Below are 19,918 nucleotides of genomic sequence, written 5' to 3'. Positions count from 1 at the left end.
CTTTGCACACACACCCCAAGGACTGAGATCAAAGGGAGACAGGCTGCTGACTTTGGGGAGAGCTTTGGGAGATCTCTGCCCTCCGAAAGCCATCCCCGAGGCACAGCAGGCTCGTGAGCAAGACTGGCATGGAGAGGGAAAGACCATGGGGTCCATGGGGTGTTGCTCGTGCTGGGACCCGCTGTGGTGGGAGATCCTGGTGCAGGGGAAGGAGCAGGGTGTGGTGGTGTGGCCTGACTCACTTTCAGCTCGGCAGGGCCATGCTGACACCCCACACTCAGGTGTCCCCCTGCTCTGGTTTCAGCAGTTTATCACACCTGTGAGGCCTCCAGCTTCCAGTGCCACAACGGCCACTGCATCCCACAGCGCTGGGCCTGCGACGGCGACGCCGACTGCCAGGACGGCTCTGATGAGGACCCTGCCAACTGTGGTAACGTGTCCTGTGTGTGGGGGGGACTCTGCCGCGGGTGGGAGGGATTTCTGCACACCCACCGAGCTAAACCAGCTACAAATTCATGGCACAGCCCCCACCCCTCCAAAAGCCGGCACAGCGCAAAGGCAACCATGGCTTTTTGTAGCTAATTAACAAAACCCTGAAAACCACACAACATCCACCCAATTCCGGATTTCAGAGAAGAAGTGCAATGGCTTCCAGTGCCCCAATGGCACCTGCATCCCAACCAGCAAACACTGTGACGGCATCAACGACTGCTCCGACGCCTCGGATGAGCAGCACTGTGGTGGGTACTGGGGCCAGGGGGAGCTGCTGGGGCCCAGAAGCGAGGGCTGACAGCATTTCTGGTCTGCCCAAGCCTGTCCCACTGGGAGTAAAGCCCTGGGAGATAATGGGAAAGCCTTAGTGTGCAGTAGTCACAAGCCCCCTGTGAAATCGGTGGGTCAGCAAAAGGCACAGACTGGGACAGACTGGGAGGACATTGCCAGGGACCTGACCAAACCCTTCCTGTGCCTGTGCCCACCCTGAGGGGTTATTTGGGGGGGGGGGGGGGGGCAGCCTGTGCAGGGACACAGCTCAAACCATTTGTCTTGGGAACTTTCCCTAAGCCCCTAAAATCCGCCCGCTGCGCTCAGGCGTGCGCAGATCCCAGGGGCTGACGCTGCTGTGTGCAAGGACAGCAGAGGTGCCACCCCCTGTCCTCCCCACCCCTGCAGAGCCCCTGTGCACCCGCTACATGGATTTTGTGTGCAAGAACCGGCAGCAGTGCTTGTTCCACTCCATGGTGTGCGACGGCATCATCCAGTGCCGAGACGGCTCGGACGAAGACGCCAACTACGCTGGGTGCTGTAAGTGTCACCCTGGGCACCTCTGCTGAGGGATGGGTGGGCACAGAATGAAACCAGAGGCGTGGAGAGAACCAATAATATCATGTGTTCCACTACCAGAGAGCTGCCAGCTCTCCTAAGGGGTGGCTCTAGACCGCGATGCTCTGCTCAGAAATCTGAGATTGCCCCGAGTGTACTCCTTCCTGCTCAAGCTTTCCTGAAGCCCTTGATCTTTACACCAAACCTCTTCCTGCAGCCCAGGACCCCGAGTTCCACCGGACCTGTGACCAGTTCAGCTTCCAGTGCCAGAATGGGGTGTGCATCAGCCTGGTGTGGAAGTGTGACGGGATGGATGACTGCGGCGACTACTCTGATGAAGCAAACTGTGGTGAGCAGCACCCCCAGCGCCTCTTGCCACTGCAGCTCCAGCTTCCTTTGGATTTCAGGAGCATGGAGTCCTGTCTCCCTCACGTTTTCACTCGTGTGCATTATGTGTGTGAGTGCAGCTTTCTCTGGGCACATCACAGCGTGTCCTACCTGGACATCAGTGTCATTTCCCTCGTACTGCAGGCAGGTAAAGTGAAGCACGCTGAAAACCTGGCACATCTTGTGCTTGACTGACTCTTCTGTGACCATGTTTACTGCACAGACTCCCAGCCCTGAGCAGACAGGCAGTTTTCAGCCAAACCCAATATTTACCACTGTTCCCTGGGTGGCTGTAGGAGCTGTACCCAGCCAGGCGAGGCAGCTGCAGCCTCATTTCAGAGTTGCAGGGTTTGCTCCTCCATTTCTGCCATGCTCTGGTGAATTCTGCTCTGATTCTGAGATCAGGGGTGGTGTCTGGCCATGAAGGACACAGACAAAGCAGTGGTGGCAACAGAGTGAGGACTGGGAGGAATGGGAATGCTGGGGATGAAGAGAAAGGAATGTGCTTGTGCTGCTCAGGGCGATGCTCTCACCTCTCAGCTGTGCTGAGGGCTGCTGAGGTGACCCTGTGGCTCATGGGACTCTCCTCTCCTTGCCAGAAAACCCAACAGAAGCCCCAAACTGCTCCCGGTACTACCAGTTCCAGTGTGGGAACGGGCACTGCATCCCCAACCGGTGGAAGTGCGACGAGGAGAACGACTGTGGGGACTGGTCTGATGAGAAGGACTGTGAGGGTAAGGACACAGTGCTGAGGCTGTGACACGGACATGATGGGGACCAGGACATGCTGAAGGATCACTCTGCCTTCCCACAGCCCCTGTGGCTCCAAAAATGCCCCATGAGTGGGCACTCTCATGCATGTTTTTACCCTGTATTTCTGGGTACCCTGATTACAGACACAATGCAGATGAAAGCACCGGGCTTGTGATGCCTCACCTGCTCCCCACTTCCCTCTGGGTCAGCAGGGAGCAGGCAGAGCTTACACAGGAGCAGGGCCCTCAGGTCAGCTCTCCCTGGTGTATTTTTAGGGTCTCCAGTTCATCCCATTACCACGCTGATCCCACCGACGTGCCTTCCCAACCATTTCCGCTGCAACAGCGGCGCCTGCATCATGAACAGCTGGGTGTGTGACGGCTACAAGGACTGCACGGATGGCTCTGACGAGGAGGCCTGTCCCACCTCCAGTAAGCTTCCCCCTCCCTCACCCCTTCCCTTTTCCCACATCACATCTGCAAGGCATTCTGGCCTTTCAGAGCCTTGCCAGGTTGCGGGGTTAATTTACGCATGGTGTAAAATGTCCTCCGGCCCTGGGGTCACCGTCCTGCCACCAACTGGGACACTGCTCCAGCGGCGTGGGCAGGACATTCCCTGCAAAGCAGAAGCTTTCCCAGCCCTCTGCAGTCAGGAGAGAGGATGGCTGAGGCGTCATCCTCTCCACCTGCTGGATGGAAGGAGATTGCCATCTAGTGGAGTCGGGACCCGGGCACCGCGCTCGGTCCCCGCTGCTGCCGGTGCCAGCCCGGCCGTGCCTCCGGTGCTTTCCTCCCTCTCTGTGTGCAGGACCCAACGTGACAGCCACGTCCCCAGCGCTGCCGGAGCGCTGCAGCCGCTTCGAGTTCGAGTGCCAGCAGCTGCGCAAGTGCATTCCCAACTGGAAGCGGTGTGACGGAGTGAGGGACTGCCAGGACGGCACGGACGAGAGGAGCTGCCGTAAGTGTGGGCAAGGGACTGGGTCCCACCTGGATCCTTCCCTTGGGAGGTTCCTTGTGAGGGCGGGGAAGCCTCTGAGGAGGCTTTGATTGCTGGTGAAATCCTTGCAGGAAAAAAAATCCTTTACAGAAACCAGAAATCCTTTACAGAAAAAAAAAAAGAACAAAAAGCCCAAGTGGTGCTATTCCCATTAGAAGTCCAATTGTTGCTTTTCCTGGGATAAGCACCAGGTTCTTCTGAAGATACAGCCAGAAGGAGACACCCCAATATCTGACACGTCAGCCTGAGCTCCATCTCTGACACGCAGCCACCTGCAAACATTCCAGTGCTGCTGAGGGAACTTCCCTGCCTCAAGCCCTGAACTGTTCTGCCTTTTTCAGCTACTCAGAGCAGCTTGTCATGCCCCAGTGGTTTCAGATGTGAGGATGGGGAGGCCTGCCTCATGCTGACAGAGCGCTGTGATGGATATCTGGACTGCTCAGACAGCAGTGATGAGAGGAACTGCACAGGTAAGCAGCAGCCCTCTCCCATCCCTCACTCCCTGCTCCCTGGCAGCACACGGAGGAGCTCTCCTGGATATGTGACCTTTCCCTCCCAACATCCCTGATTTATCTGCCTCTGTTCAGTTGTCCAAGCTACCTCCTCACGCATTTATCACCAGCTGGGACAAACTTCCCAGCAGCTTCTACATTGACAATTTGTCTTCCTCAGAAGACAGCACCTCAGACACAGAAAAAAAAAAAAAATCATTTTCGGATGTATGGGAGCAAAGGTGTCTATTTTACATGGCCCACAGGTGAAGCAAGAGTCTCCTGCTCTGCCCTCCTTTGCAAGGTGACCCTGGGGATGTGGCACGTGCCCTGCTGCCATCCCTGGTTGTGCCACGCTGGCCCTTGGTGGCCCTGTGGGGGCAGCGGGACAGAGCCCGCCCTGGGCTGTAACAGCGATCGATCGCTGCCTCCGGCCACCCATGAGCTTCAGCTGCTCCCCCACTGAACTGCTGGGGGGGCCGAGCATCAATCAGGTTTAATTCTTTAATTAAATATTGATTGGGAGAGGGCAGCAGGTTCAGGGGAGGGGGAAGGCATTGCTGAGATGCACGGCTCGGCTGCTACGCCAAGGGAAAACCATCTCTTTTCCCTTGGAAAAATTGTCTTGCCCTGCCTGTCCATGGACCCACGTGCCTGCTGGGTTTAATTCCAGCTGTTCAGGGAAAACACAGCAGCAGCAGTTTGCCTCTGCTCTGCTCGGTTTCTGTTCAGCACCAAAGCTGAGCACCCCAGCAGAGCCGAGCCACAACACTGGGATTTGGGCTCCAACACGTGGAGAGAGAGAGAGGTGGGAATGGCCTGGTGGGAGCAGGGCACGGATTTGGGGCATTCCAGATCAGCACCTCCCGTCCCCAGCACTGCCAGGGCTGGCTTCCATGGTGCTTTTATCCCCTAAGTGCCTCTGTGAAGGTCAGGCAGTGATTCAGCCTCAGAGCTCGCGTCAAGGCGAGCCCCAGACTTGAACTGCCAGCCTTTGCTTGGGTCCTGCTGCTGAACACGAGATGAGATAAGGAAAAACACGCAAAGAATGGCCCTGGAGGGTGACAGGGACAGCACGGACTGATCACACCCAGGAGAAGGGTGACACCGAGCAGTTCGTACACACACACTTCCAAAACTCCCAGTATTTCATCAACAGCCACACTTTCTCTTTCCTCAGGGGAAAGGAGATGCTTGCCTGACGCAGCATAAAGACATTTTGAGTGGAACTAAGAGCACCAGGGGTAAATTCCTGCTCTGAACTGCCCTCTGTGAGCGCAGTGTTCTCCAGTGATAAATTAAACATCTCATTTAAATGGTGCAGACATTCTTTCAGCCAGTGCTGTTCCTACCTCCCCTGTTGTTCGTGTTACAACCAGAACTGCTGTTTCTCTCCTGGGCACAGGGTTTGTTTCCCTGCAGTAAATTAACTTTTCCCATTGACTGCTCAGATGACACAATCGTGTACAAAGTCCAGAACCTCCAGTGGACGGCTGATTTCTCTGGTGATGTCACCCTGACGTGGGCTCGGCCAAAAAGGATGTCCTCAACCTCCTGTGTCTACAACATCTACTACAGGTACACCATCCCTCACCTGCTGTTGTAGCAGGTAAAGAGGGCAAGCGTGAGCACAGGTGTGCCTGTATTTACTGCAGAGAACTGCACAGAATCAGGCCTGAAACACTCAGAGCTCCTTAATTAAGTTCTGCTCAGAAAATCTCGTATTTGGTAGCAAAAGAGACACAGGTGTACCAAGAGGGCATTTGTGACAAACTGTGTTGGTTTTCTCCCTGATTATTTACTCAAACAGTAAAGTTGTTAAAGTCTTTTTTTTTCTCCACTTGGGCCTCGTCTTTGTGGGACCATTAACAGCCAGAACAAAGATAACAAATTTGAGCACAGCAGTTGTATAAAGCTCAGGGGCTTATAAGTCACCAAGCCATGGTTAATTCAGGCTTTCCAACAGCATCTTTTCAAGATTGGTGGTGTGGCTTTACCAAAAAGAAAAACGAGCAGCAACCTTTTAAAATGGTTCCATTTTTCTGGCACAATCTGTGTGTTCTGTGCTACAAAAGCCCATCCTGACGGGAGGGGTGTGGCTCTCTCGCGCAGGATGGTCGGTGAGAGCATCTGGAAGATCTTGGAGACTCACAGCAACAAGACCAACAGCGTTTTGAAAGTCCTCAAGCCCGACTGCACCTACCAGGTGAAAGTGCAGGTGCAGTGTCTGAGCCGGGTCTACAACACCAACGACTTCATCACGCTGCGGGCGCCCGAAGGACGTAAGCAGAGCTGCTACTCCCAGCAGTGCCCTGGCAGTTTGCTGCTGCTTTGGGCTAAAAAGTAGAGATATCCCTGCTATGAGCAAAAAGGGTCTTTCCATAAGCTTGGGAATTGTGCTGGATGGGGAGAAAGGGCCATCCACCCCTTTTGTCCTGATTTTTCAGCGTGCTTTTCCCTGCACGTTCTGCACACACCACTGCGACTGGCACCAATATTTCTCTTTCTCACTAATAATTCTCTGTTTCTCTAGTACCAGATGCTCCCCTCAACCTTCAGCTGTCCCTGAAGAAAGAAGCTGAGGGTGTGTTGATGGGCTGGTGGAGTCCCCCCGTGAATGCCCACGGCCTCATCCGGGAATTCATCGTGAGTGCCGCTGCCCGTTGGGGCTGAGCCCAGCTCAGTGGGGTGGGGACAGCAGCACGGGCTGGCTTGCCAGCACACAGCCAGCTGCAGAGAGGGTGGGCCTGGAGTGGGACATTTTGGGGAGGAAATCTGCTGGGAGCATTGGGCAAGTTGGGAGAAGCAATGCTGCAGGGCTCCACAGCCCTGGAGTTCTTCATTTCTCCCTTTCTGAGCTGCCGTGCTTCTTTCTGCCAATATTTTGTCCCAGAGGCACCTGCTGACCTGTGGTATTTTTGAGCCCTCACGCCTTGTTTTGGTGCTCCTAGGTGGAATACAGCAGCAGCGGATCCAAGGAGTGGTCATCCCTCAGAACCACCAAGAACTACACGGAGATCAGGAACCTGCAGGTCAACACTCTCTACACAGTCCGAGTGAGTGTTTCCAAAGCTCTCTCTAAGTGAGCTCTCATTACTGAGTGGCCCAAGTCCTGCACAGCCAAGAACTTGCTAAAAAACCATCTTGTTAAAGCCCTGCCCTTTATGCCAACCCACACCAGGGGCTTGGCATTTGCACTGCCAATGTCTACAGTTCCAAGGCCCTTGACTTGCTCCTTTGTCCCAGAAGGCCAGGCTGGATGACAAAGTCCTCCCTGCTAATTGCCCATTCCAATGTCACTGGATTGCACTGGATGTGGGCCAGAGATAAATTTGGTCCTTGGTGTATCAGAGGGAAAAGGAGCAGATCTGCCTGTGGGGAATGTCTGCACAGGGGAGAGGCTGGGTAATTATAGACAGAAGTAATAAGAATAGGAAATGAAAGTCTGCACAGCGAGCCCTGGGAAATGTGTGCTCTGCCATTGTCCAGCCTCCCGAGTTCTTGGGGAAGTTCACAGCGAGGTGGGCTAAAGCCCCTGCTCCAAATCAGTGTTATTCCCACAGCTGGTTGGATCTTTCCTCTCATGGCGTTCCTTCCCAATATAATCCATTCCCAAATAAATCTTTGGAAGCAGATTCAGTGCTCGCATGGACTTCCCTGGCATGGTTTAGGGCCCATGGAGTCCCAAGCTCCTTATCTCGATGGACTCCTCAAAGATCTCATAAGAGAGCAGTTATCTGCAGTGAAGCTGCAGCTCCCTCCTCTTAGATTCCTTTAATTGACTTTAAGCAGTCGGCTTTAGCTCTGCATTAAGCATTTTATTGCCGAGTAATTAAGCTATTGTTTGCTTCCAAGTCCTTTTCCCAGGAGCCCTGCCAGGTCCATAACCTTGCTCTAACCTCCCGCTCTGTTTGCGCTGTACGGTGTTGCTCATATTCCCTCACCCTCTCGTTTCCAAAGGTTGCTGCAGTAACCAGTCGAGGGGTGGGAAATTGGAGTGAATCCAAATCCATAACCACCATCAAAGGCAAAGGTAAATGTTGCTGTTTCGGTCAACTCAGACAAGGTAACAAAAATCAGAGTATCAGCCTGAAGTATCAGCATCCACAGCCACCTCCCTGTCCTTTATTCTCCCTGCTGAGCCTTTCACACTGTTCAACAGCTTTGCCCTTAAAAGTGGCCTGTAAAAAGTGACTTTTTCAGTCAACCTGAGCTGCCTCAGAGTTTGGTGGCGCATCTGGAGGGGTCACTGACTCCTCCTCTGAGCTCTGTGGCTCAGAGGATGGATGTGCTGCCCTGGAAGTGGGCGAGGAGCCTGTCCCCTCTCTCCCAGGCTGCAGACAGGTTCCCTCAGACTTGTGTAGGCCACAGGATGGACAAGAAATTACCAACTCCATCACTCTCACCCTAAAAGGATGCTGGCTCATCCTTCTCCCTCTTAGGTCACAATTATTGTGGTTCCTCCTTTAGGTCTAGACCATAAAAAACAACCACAGCTCCCAAGAACTATCACAACATCAAAGTGACAGCAGATAAATTCAAACTGCACAGTAAATCATTTCCTTCCCAACCTGTTTTGGTTTTTTTAAGAAAAGCCTTTTGAAGTCGTTTGTATTCATGCCAAGTTTTTCATCCAAACTTATGTCCCTGCATCAAAATTGTCTGCTAATTTGCTAGATGGAAGAAGGAAAAGGAAACACCAGGCTACTCAAAGTGCAGGATTCAGATAATGTGAATTACCTGATGGTTAGAAAAGCAGAGGTAAAAAGAACAGAAATAACTTCCACTTCAGATTTTGCATGAGTGTTTGGCACCGACAGCTCCTGACCTCCCTCAGCAGCTCCTCGGAAGGCCAGGAGCTGTTAGCTGGGATAGGAGCTCATCCTGCTGAGTTCAGAGGGAAATCCCTTTGCCCAGACCCCTCCAGTTCCAGCCTGCACTGAGCAGGGCACAGATAAAGCAGCTTTTAGGTGGTTCACTTAAAAAATTACATCAGTGTCTTCTCTGAGGGGAACATGTCTTAGACAAGGTTGGGGCTTCCTGTTCTGGGAGCTGGGTGTTACCACAAAAAGCTGTATTTTATCTCCTCCCAAGAACTGTTTTTATTTCTTTGTGCTGTACTAACAGGCCTTTTCTCTCTTTCCCCCCAGTCATCCCTCCCCCTGTCATCCACATTGAGAGCTACAGTGAGGACTCCATAAGTTTCAGCCTAAAAATGACCACGAATATCAAGGTAAGAGTTTTTCCCTTTACCTCTGAGCTGGGTGAATGGTGAATAGTGGCTGGGAGAAGCTGCCACCCACTGAAGCATTGCAATTACCAGTTATTTCATGCCAAATCATTTCTTACTGCTCCCAAACTGCCCCGGGGCTCTTAATTGGGATGGAAAATACAATGCAAAGACTGTCAGGGGTCTGACAGTAACCCTGTTTCCCTGTGTGCAAACACAGCTGAGCTGATGGCTCTGTTGTGTGTCCTTGGGCTTGACAGGTCAGTGGCTACGTGGTCAACATCTACTGGACATTCGATACCCACAGGCAGGAAAAAAGGACTCTGGTCATAGAAGGAGGAAAGTCCATCCAAAAAGGTAAATTCTGCACAAAATGTGAAGCTTTGCTTTGGTCAACACCCAGCAGAAAGATTAATGGGAGGTTATAGGATTATTTTATTTCTTTTTTTGTTTTGTTACTGGTCGTTTCTTTTTAAACAATTCTGTTTCAATCTGGAGAGGACAAAGCAGCAAATCCTCTGTTTTGAGGACCTGGAGATTTCAAGCAGATTTGGGATTTACCCCCAGAGCTGCACTAGTCCTTTCTCATCACATGGGGTTTTGTTTGTTGTTCCATCTCTAATCTGCCAAAGGGAGTAGGAACAGAACAAGCGTTTCTTGGGCTTGCATACAGCACATGTCCCTGTTAACCCCATTTCTGGTTTGGAACAATCTCAGTGTGGATATGGGAAATCATCTGGGCCCAGGAAAGCACGGGCTGGGTTGGATGCCAGAGTATCAGGTGCTTCTGTAGAAAGGAAATTACTCCAAAGGAATGGAAGCACGGCCCAGGAGAGGCAGGCTCCCGTCTGTTTGCTGCTGCTGCCCCTTCCCTCGTGCTCTCACCCCGCCCTCGCCGTGCTTTGCCTCACCTAATAGTGCCCCTTTCTCTTCTTGCTCAGTGGCCAATTTGACAGCACACACCCCCTATGAAATTTCTGCTTGGGCTAAGACGGAGCTGGGTGACAGCCCTCTGTCTTTTGTGCATGTGGTGACCAGTGGCACAAGGCCTGCGTCCCCAAGCCTCAAGGCCAAGGCCATCAACCAGACGGCGGTGGAATGCAGCTGGACCGGCCCCAGGAATGTCGTAAGGCACCAGCCCTTCCCTCATCGGCCACCCTGGGGTCTAGCTCAGAGCCTCAGAGCAGCACAGAAAACCCTGAAATCAGGATTATTCGTTTGGATTGAATTCCAAGGCCCTGAAAATTTGGGGGAGAATGAGGGAAAGAACCTCCTGCCCTTTAAATAGAAGCAAAGAAAGGATCCTCGTCCGTTTGCTCAGCCACTGATGCAGTGAGAAGTGGCTTAAATGCAGACAGCACAATGCTCCAGCAGCCTTTGAATCAACTGCTGAACCCTGAGCTGAACTCAGGGTTTTGGGTTGGGAGTTCAAAGGAAAGTGGGCAGATTGACCTTGGGCAAGAGAGAGGGAAAAGCAGGAAAAAGGGTCCAGAAGGAAAAGGGTCTTTGCTTTATGCCCCTAAAAAGTGGCAGCCAGTGGATGCTCTGGGCCGTGCCAAACCCTGCACCATCCCTGTTGCACTCTCCCTCCTCAGGTCTACGGCATCTTCTACGCCACGTCCTTCCTGGAGCTGTACAGGAGCCCCCACAACAGCACCACGAGCGCCCACAACATCACGGTGCTGGTGCAGCGGGACGAGCAGTACCTGTTCCTGGTGGGCTCCCTTCCTCCTGTCCCTCTGCCTGCCGTGGCTCCGCCAGGACACAGCCCTGACCCCTGTGCCTCCCTCCCAGGTGCGGGTGATGTCTCCCTACCAAGGCCCCCCCTCGGACTACGTGGTGGTGAAGATGATCCCGGACAACCGGCTGCCGCCACGGCACCTCCACTCCGTGCACACCGGGAAGACGTTTGCCGTCATCAAGTGGGAATCGCCCTACGACTCGCCCGACCAGGACATGGTAACACCCCACAGAGCCTTCTCCTGTCCCTGTGCATGCAAAATGCTGGCTCAAAGACAGAGCCTTGCCTTTCTTCCGCTGGAGAAAGCCTGAGATCTGATCTATGCTCCACATAAAATCGTCATCAAAGTGCTGACAGCTCCGAGATCTTCATTTCCTCCCTACTGGCCCTTACCTCAGGGCTGTAATGTTTAAAAAGAGCCAGGTCTGGGATATCTGTTGCTGATTAAGTCTAAAAACAGCCCTGGGCATGTGCCAAAACACCTTTCTGGGCTTTGGCTTTGCCCAGGAGGGTAAGGCTGGGCTGGGGCACTGCCTCCCGCCCCAACAAAGCCCGGTTCTGTTCTCTGCCACGCTGGCGTACGCTCAGGTCTCGCTCCATTGAAGGCCAGTCATTTTCTCAGCAAGCTTTCCCCTCCCATTCTGGTCCAGAGACTTGAACAGCAAAGGTTTGGAGGTATAAATCTTCCCAGCAGAGCTGGAAACTCTGACAGGGTTCGCGTTGCATCCTTGTGATTCACTGAGAAATACAACCTGAGGTTTTCCTCCTGCCCTCATCTGTTCCACCAACTGCATTTTCTGTATCAGTAAATGCAGATTTTTGGGCAGGGATCCAGAGAGAGGCTTGGAATTTTGCTTCCCAGGCTTTCTGTAAAGCTCAGCCTTGGTTTAAAGCAAATTTTACCCCCCCAGTTTTGCTGAAAGTCCGCAGGAAAGTGAGATTTTTTCCATCCATTTCCTCCCCCCTCCAGCTCTACGCTGTGGCAGTTAAAGATCTGGTGAGGAAAACAGATAAAATCTACAAAGTGAAGAGCCGGAACAGCACGGTGGAGTACACCATAAAGAAGCTGGAGCCAGGAGGGAAGTACCACGTGATTGTCCAGCTGGGGAACATGAGCAAGGAATCCAGCATGAAGATCAACACAGGTAAGGGCCACGCCGCCCATCCTGTGCTGCCTGCAGGCTGGAGGAATGGTTCTGCAGCTCTTGGTCCTCTCCCACGGCCAAAGCCCAGTTTTGGGAGGCCTCCCAGGGGAGGTGATTATACCCCCAAATAACAGCAGTGGAGAGGAAGCCTCTCAAGTGATATCCAGTGTTTTTCTCCTGATAAATGGAGATGGAAGAACACCCATTTGGCTGTGTACACACCACCAAGTACCATTACGTTCCTACCACTGAAAAACTCCTCCCAGTTTCCACGCCACAGCATCCTCTCCCCCAGCACATCCCTTTTCCAAGCAGAGTATTGTGCTGATCCCTAAAAAAACCCACTAAGTTTCAGAAGTGACTCCATTCCTGTAAGAGAAAAGTGCCACCAGTGCTACAGCCTCACCCACTGCCACTTTTTCTCCTTTGCAGTCCCCCTGTCTGCACCGGACGCCTTAAAAATCATCACAGAAAATGACCATATTCTGCTTTTCTGGAAGAGTTTGGCGTTGAAGGAAAGTAATTTCAATGAAAGCCGGGTAAGTTTTGCTGTGCCTCCTGTCCTACAGAAAACCCCGGGGCAGAGTCACTGCAAGGCTCCTTCACAGACTCTGAAATCCATCCTGTCCTTGGGGAGCCCTCTAAGAGAGCTCACTAAAATTCGTGTCACGGCTCAGGCTCTGAAGCTGATAGATCCAATCAGTCACCTTTTAGGAACATAATTACTGTCCTAGAAAAGGACAATTGTCCCTTGTGTGAAAGGACTGGGAATAGGATGCTGCCCTGCCGTGCCAGGAAGTCTGAGAATTGTCATTACTCAGAGTTGGATAGAAAATTTGTGAAATGTCTGTCAGAGCATGGGCAGGTAGAAAACTGCACCAAAAAAGCCATCACCCCCCTGAACTCTGTGCTTGGGTGCTCTGGGGTGGGTGCTAAGGACAGAGCAGACCAGACTGACCAAACCAGAGTCGTTTAGGTCGGAAAAGATCTCCAGGACTGGGTCCAACCTGTGCCCGATCCCCACCTTGTCACCAGCCCAGAGCACTGAGTGCCACATCCAATTGTTTCTTGAACACCTCCAGGGATGGGGATTCAAACCTCCCTGGGCAGCCCTTCCAATGTTTAACAACCCTTTTAGTGAAGCAATTCCTCCTGATGTCCAACCTGAGCCTCCCCTGGCACAACTTGAGGCTGTGTCCTCTCATCCTGTCACTTGGGAGAAGAGAAATCTCTCCTCCCTGAACTGGTCAAGGTCCGTGCACAGCAGCAGGGGTTCCTGGAGGAGGCTCCACATTTCTCCCTCCCAGCTGACAGCCCAGCAGAGTTCATCAAAGCCAGATCCAGGAGGAAAGCCAAGTTTCAAACCCCTTTTGGAGGGAGCAAACCCACCCTCCGCAGCCCAGTGATTTGGGGCTTGTGTCTCCCTCAGGGCTACGAGATTCACATGTTTGACAGCCTGATGAACATCACAGCCTATCTGGGCAACACCACGGAGAACTTCTTCAAGGTGTCCAACCTGAAGATAGGCCACAACTACTCATTCACTGTGCAGGCCCGGTGCCTGTACGGGGGGCAGATGTGTGGGGAGCCGGCCACGCTTCTCTATGACGAGCTGGGAACGGGTGAGTCCCTATTTTTTCCCTCATCCTCCTTAAAAACACTCCGGGAAGCCTCATAAATTCTTTAGAGGTGTGCAGTTGGTACAAGCAGCACCTGTGTCCCTCCCTCACCAGGTGAAGACTCCTCTGCCACCAGATCCGGCCGCCCCACGGACGTGGCTGCTATCGTGGTGCCAGTGCTGTTCCTGCTGCTGGTGACCCTGGGCATCGGCTTTGTGGTGCTGTACATGAGGCACAGGAGGCTCCAGAACAGCTTCACTGCCTTCGCCAACAGCCACTACAGCTCCCGCCTGGGCTCAGCCATCTTCTCCTCGGGGGATGATCTGGGTGCGTGGCCCCTGGTGGCATTTGGGGACGTGAAATCGGGGGCAAGAATTAATTCTTTTATCGTGGTTTGGGCCGCTCTGGCATCACAATCTCTATGGGTTTGATCTAAGAGTACAAATCAGGGAATTATGGAGTTGTTAAATTTGGAAAAGACCTTCCAGACCATCAGGTCCAACCAGCAAAAGTTTTCCCAACCAAACATTTTTAGCAAACTTAAACCCCTCCTTCTAATGCAAATCACTTAAAAATGCACTGGGGACGTGAAATCAGGGTGAGAATGAATTCTTTTATCATGGTTTGGGCCACTCTGCCATCACAATCTCTATGGATTTGATCTAAGAGTCCAAAGCACAGAACCATGGAATAGTTAAGGTCGCACAGACCTTTTAGGACCATCAGGTCCGACCGAATGTTTTCCTAACCAAACGTTTTTATCACATGAAACCCCTCCTTCCAATGCAAATGGCTTAAAAACAGAATGCAAAATGTATACAAAACCAGAAATATAAACCCCAGAAATATAAAATGCAATATAAATGTTGAGGGCCCCCTAAGAGCTCTTTTTTGGGTTTGTTTTCCAGGAGATGAGGACGACGAAGCCCCAATGATAACTGGATTTTCAGATGACGTCCCCATGGTCATCGCCTGAAGCGCATTTCTGACTGTACAAAACCAAATGGTGTAAATATTTTATTTGATAAAAATAGTTGATTGTTTATTTTAAAAATGCACTTTGAGTTGCAATACGTTATTTTTATATGGGCCAAAAAAAAAAGAAAAAAATAATAATAATTTTAAGAATACACTTTGTAGTAATCAACTGTGAATTGCAGACTAGGTTGGTTGAGTAACAAATTGCTTTGATTTAACATTAATTTAGTCTTACAAGGCTATGCTTGCTGGGCATGCTTTTAAGTCTGTGAGATATTTTCCGTTGACTAAATTGGCTACTCGTTTTATTTTTCTAAGACAAGAATAAATTTATTTAAAAAAGGAAAAAAATTCAGGAGATTATATATGTAGAGAGAGATAAGTAATATAGTCCCTGAAGGTTTTGCTTTTACTTTAGGACAAAAAAAAAAAAATCCTTTGGAGTTTGTTTTATATGAAAGTATTTTTGTTGTGTTAATTTATTGGGAAATCTGCTGCAGAACAGATTTCCAGAGTCGTCAGACATTGTACACATTCTTGTGTAGAACATGTGCCACTTTATCCTGCAAGGCACTCGTATCTTGGCATCCCCATCACTGTCCTTGCCATGATAATAAAAACCCTCATTTTCACATATTTTTTCTCCCTTATACAAGACCCAGTCTTTGAGCAATCTTAAGGTACCACGGCACATTTTTTAGGGATGAGTTTTGCTTCCTGCTGCTGTAGGAAGGCAAAAAACATCCCCACACCAAGATGTGCTGCCCAAACCCCTCCTGCTGCTGCCCCTGCCCATCACACGGGGCTTAATTAATCTGGAGCTTACAACCACCACATCACTGAAACAAAAAACTGCCACTTGCACCTTAAACCACATTTCCCAGGTATTTAGGATACCCCTCCTCCGTGGAGCTTCCCTCAGATGCCAGTACGGTGGTGGGACGGAAGGGGGAGCCTCCAGTGTGTGCAAATACAGATTTTCCACACTCACACAGAGCAATAATTACTGAAAATTTAAATTAATTTGGTCCACAGCAGGGATTTGATGCTCCCTCATTGGAATTTCCTAAAAGCAGCTGTAGTTTTACCTACAGTTTTAGAGATAATATAAATATACACACACACACACACACACGTGTTATTTTCTCATCTCACGTTCCCAGCAGACACAATACTGGCTGCAGAGCCAAATGCAAATGTCTGCTTGCCACTGTTTGGAGCTTTTATTTTGTGACAGCAAAATGTGCATTTCACCAAAAAATGTGAACCTCACCACTACCTGCCAACCCAGGAGCACGACAGGAGAGGATGTTCAGGGCTCTCCCCTGTCCGTGCTCGATATATGCAAAACTCCTCACCAGGAAATACAGCACACTGTCTTGTCACACTGTTTTTGTTAAAAACAAAGGTATTTTTGCAGTGTACATTAAGTTATAATTGCAGTCTTCCTACAGATGAAGTGAGAGAGGCCAACTATGTTTTGATACACGACTGATCAGTTTAATTTCACAATAGAAAACTGTATAAAAAAGAAGTTGAAGTCTGGATGGTTTGATACTCTAGAGAAATACTGACTCTATTTTCAATTACTGCTGTTAGCATTCCCGGTGACAGATTTTTTTTTCCCCTCCCAAAGCTGGGACCAAACTGGAATCAGATTTTTGTAAGTAGCAGCAAGCTTGCAGAGTTGCAATATTTTTACCTTGTCAGTGCATCAGGTGCTGCTCAGGAGTTGAAATTTTGAGTAAATCAACCCAGTGCATACAGCACAGTTTGCCTGGAGCTACAGCTACACAGAGAGACCAGACTCTGACCCAGAGGCTAAACGAGTCTCAAAAACATAAATCAAAAGATTTTATGCAGGAGAGGAAGCCTAAAAACAGAGATAAAGAGTACTGAACCCCTTCCTTATAAAGTACATATTTTTGGCACAGGTAAATGAAAATTGCAGTGTAGCATCCCAAAATCTGGTGCCTTTCTGCTGAGGGTTAGGAGTGGTTAAATTCTGATATTTTACTCCCCCAGAGTGAATCCTGCTGCAGTAAGATGAGCAGAATTCAGAATTTAGCCCATCTCTGTCTAGCCAGATGCCAAGGGGGACCCTTGTAACCACTTTATATCCTGCAGAAATCCCTTGGCTGGAGGTTTCCAAGCATCCCCTGGGGGATGGTCACTCCTGGCCACTCCAAAACGCTCCTGGCTCGGGGACACTCATGCAGAGCGCAGCATTTTGGGGTAACAGTGTTCCCAAACCCCAACACTCTCGGTTAAATGTAACTCCCTAACACAGCGTGGGCAGAGCAGAGCCCTCTGTGGAGTCACCCCTGAGTGCCCAGGGGTTTGGGGACACTGCAAAGCCCTCGTGGGCACAGCACTTAGAGCTGTCCCCAACGCTCCCAGCCCTCCCCTTCACTGCAAAAATCACCACTGTGCTCTCAGCAAAGCAACTTTCACAGGGCTAGTGTATTTTATATATATAAAGATAGAGAAGTCTGGGCTCCAGGTGGGGAGTGAGCGGCTTCGATGAAGTTCTGAGGTAAATTGTATATTTTTATGAACTTTTGAAGCACGGAATCTTGTTCACGGAGACAGGCAGGGGGTGGGAGGGTTCTGCTGTAAATATGGCACGTGGATGTGGATGTACATTTCGTTCTGGTTTCCTTTCAGCAGCCTTATGCAATGTGACATGACTGGCTACCCTAAATTTTGGGAGGTGATTTGGGTTTACTTTGTAGGAACCCAGTGAAATGTTGGGATCTGTATGGAAAACAAGAAAAGGGTATGGAAAATACCCTGGTTAGGAGGAACTTCCACCAGTTAATTTGTGTTTGCATCCATTTCAGATGCCCACAGGTACTCTCAAGTCCGTTTGAACAAAAGACTAAGGTTGAACACTGAAGTCTGTTGAGGTTTTGGACCGTGAGGCTTCTTTTGCTTTGGCTCAGACTTTTTGTGAGGGGTGCTTTTTTGTGTTGGAGCTTTGGTTTTTACAAGAAACGACAAGGAGGTACCATTTCCCAGACTGGAGACCTGACACCTATTAAAGGTCAAAAAAATGCTCTTTTCAGTCTGAGTAAATCCCTTCTGAGGGTTGCCAGCTCTGTAAAAGCTCCCTGAACCCAGCGAGAGCAGAGCCCACGCTCCGGGCGCACGCAGGAACCAGCTGGAGCAGGAGCTTCCAGCCCCTCTGGGGTTTGGCTGAGGGCCTGTACCTCAGGAAAACTGCAAGAGGGATTTCTGAGAGGGGTGAAATTCGGGGTAAAACCCCCTGCCTGCAGGTACTTGATGTGCAGAAGGGCTGGCGTGCTGCAAGTTCATGCCCCGGCTCACCCTGCCCTAACTTGTTCCAGGTGCTCCCACCTTGACACAGCCTTAGCAGGAGACAGCTGCAGGCTCAGCCCTGGGAAAAGCCTCTTTTCCTTGGACACAGATGGAGTTACAGACAGGTTTGGGAGCTCAGAGTCAGCCAAGAAGGGGAGGGGAGAGCAGAGAGACAGAGCTGGCTGCCAGCATCCACGTCTTGTGGCCTCGTGGCCAAAGGACTTTTGTGTTTGATGGTCACCTTGGTGGTCACCACATTATTTCACTCCTCCTGTTTCCAGAGTGTCCAAAACCCTCACATTATCCGCCAGGGAACCCCCACCCGAGCCAAGGAAACTCTCCCTGAGCAGAATTCCCATTCCTCGCAGGGCAGAGCTCAGTGTGAGCATCTCCATGCTTGGAATCAGAGTATATTTAATGACAAACTTCACCTACCCGCTGATGGAAAAGTAAAATGTCATTTTTTCAGGAAAAAAACCCTTTTCTGAAACAACTTTCAAGTCTCCTTCAAATGGACTTGAGGAGGGAAATGGTGCAATAACTCAGTTACTCTTGGACCCCGAGAGCATCTTCGTTCCTGGAAATAGCTGCAACATTATAATTAATCCTTCCACACCTGCATCAGTCCACAAGCAGCCAGCCTCTAATAGAGGTAGTGTCACCTTTTAATCAGGTTCTTTAAGTGAAGTTTAATGTTGTACTATTTGAATTGCTACTCTGTGTCCTTTGGTTGTTTGGTTTTTTTTTTTATTCACTGATTTCTGCTATGTATTATTGCACAATTTTGAAGGAAGTTTTGTCTGTCAATTTATTTTTTTTTTCCACTTAATGATAATAATAAAAATGGATTGGGTAAACAAAACAGTTTCTGGTTTCTGAAATTGTTACCCAGCCTGTGTGTGTCTGGTGCAGGAAAAAGGAGACTTTTTTTCTGAACATATTTTTGTTTTACAAAACCTAACAGGATCATAGAATCACCGAATGGTTTGGGTTGGAAGGACATTAAAGCTCATCTCATTCCACCCCCTGCCATGGTCAGGGACACCTTCAACTATCCCAGGGTGCTCCAAGCCCTGTCCAGCCTGGCCTCGGACACTTCCAGGGATCCAGGGGCAGCCACAGCTGCTCTGGGCACCCTGTGCCAGGGACCTCCCCACCCTCCCAGGGAAGGATTCCTCCCTGATATCCAATCTAACCCTGCCCTGTGTCAGTTTGAAGCCGTTCCCCTCCTGTCAGTGCTCCCGATCAAACTGCAGGGACGGGACAAGGGCGATCAGAATCAGGAAAATTGAGCTTTGTGCCGAAGGAGCAGCAGCTCCTGAGAGGTGCCACCCTCATTCCTAACGCGGTCACGTCTGCCTGTCCCTTCCCTCAAGGTCACCAACACCCCCAGACACCCAGACATCACTTCCAGCCTGTCCAAGCTTCACCTCCACGATTGCACAGCACCACCTCCCACGTTATTTTCCGTGCTTAAAACCCATTTCCACAACAACCCCCGTCCCTGCACGGTGCGTGTGCAGGTACAGCCGGCACCTGGAGAAATCCAGCAGGATCTCTGCTGGCAGGGAGAGGTAATGAGCAGGCAGCAGCCTCTTCACACGTCCCTCATTCCCCAGCCCGGATAATTGGAAAGGCAACATGTGATCTTGGTGGACATAATTGAGGCGTGCGAGCATCTTAAGTGTTGCACTTCATTAACATTTAGCTTAAGGCAACGTTAACAAACAGTCGTCCCTTCCTCCCCGTCGCCCCCTCGGTGGAGAACGAAGCTGATTTTTCCGGCTGCCCCTGGAATAGATTGTTCCCCCCGGGAGGTACAAGGAGTTACACCTCATTCCCAGGCACCTACTTTCTGCTGGAGGAAGGCACGCGACTCTGAAGCCTCAGCGCTGTCACTGAGAAAACTTCAATGGAATAAAAGTTTGCCTCCTCTC

General features: G+C 50.6%; 1 protein-coding gene and 1 long non-coding RNA gene across 7 annotated transcripts in view; one reads left to right on the top strand and one right to left on the bottom strand.

Moving 5' to 3' along the window:
- The window catches only part of SORL1 (sortilin related receptor 1), a 46,772-nt gene extending 27,929 nt beyond the window's left edge, over positions 1 to 18,843 (top strand). The window contains exons 26-49 of one of the 3 annotated variants that reach the window (XM_032133660.1): positions 305 to 430; positions 633 to 740; positions 1,171 to 1,302; positions 1,538 to 1,669; positions 2,307 to 2,441; positions 2,736 to 2,891; positions 3,268 to 3,417; positions 3,798 to 3,926; positions 5,399 to 5,525; positions 6,060 to 6,229; positions 6,481 to 6,593; positions 6,899 to 7,003; positions 7,908 to 7,980; positions 9,098 to 9,180; positions 9,438 to 9,534; positions 10,119 to 10,303; positions 10,773 to 10,892; positions 10,972 to 11,136; positions 11,889 to 12,063; positions 12,496 to 12,602; positions 13,493 to 13,685; positions 13,797 to 14,009; positions 14,591 to 14,690; positions 18,451 to 18,843. In XM_032133660.1, coding sequence (XP_031989551.1) covers positions 305 to 430; positions 633 to 740; positions 1,171 to 1,302; positions 1,538 to 1,669; positions 2,307 to 2,441; positions 2,736 to 2,891; positions 3,268 to 3,417; positions 3,798 to 3,926; positions 5,399 to 5,525; positions 6,060 to 6,229; positions 6,481 to 6,593; positions 6,899 to 7,003; positions 7,908 to 7,980; positions 9,098 to 9,180; positions 9,438 to 9,534; positions 10,119 to 10,303; positions 10,773 to 10,892; positions 10,972 to 11,136; positions 11,889 to 12,063; positions 12,496 to 12,602; positions 13,493 to 13,685; positions 13,797 to 14,009; positions 14,591 to 14,658 — 3,062 coding nt within the window. In that variant the 3' untranslated portion in view covers positions 14,659 to 14,690; positions 18,451 to 18,843. Of the gene's footprint in view, positions 1 to 304; positions 431 to 632; positions 741 to 1,170; positions 1,303 to 1,537; positions 1,670 to 2,306; positions 2,442 to 2,735; positions 2,892 to 3,267; positions 3,418 to 3,797; positions 3,927 to 5,398; positions 5,526 to 6,059; positions 6,230 to 6,480; positions 6,594 to 6,898; positions 7,004 to 7,907; positions 7,981 to 9,097; positions 9,181 to 9,437; positions 9,535 to 10,118; positions 10,304 to 10,772; positions 10,893 to 10,971; positions 11,137 to 11,888; positions 12,064 to 12,495; positions 12,603 to 13,492; positions 13,686 to 13,796; positions 14,010 to 14,590 lie in introns of all 3 variants that reach the window. The other 2 variants (XM_032133662.1, XM_032133659.1) reach the window with 2 other exon arrangements.
- The window catches only part of LOC116455606, a 95,295-nt gene that overhangs the window by 21,996 nt on the left and 53,381 nt on the right, over positions 1 to 19,918 (bottom strand). The gene's annotated exons all lie outside the window — the stretch shown is intronic.

Source organism: Corvus moneduloides, chromosome 25 (assembly GCF_009650955.1).
Source record: "Corvus moneduloides isolate bCorMon1 chromosome 25, bCorMon1.pri, whole genome shotgun sequence".
NCBI lineage: Eukaryota > Metazoa > Chordata > Aves > Passeriformes > Corvidae > Corvus > Corvus moneduloides.
The sequence above is the reverse complement of the archived record's forward strand: the minus strand, read 5'-3'. Positions and strand labels throughout refer to the sequence as shown.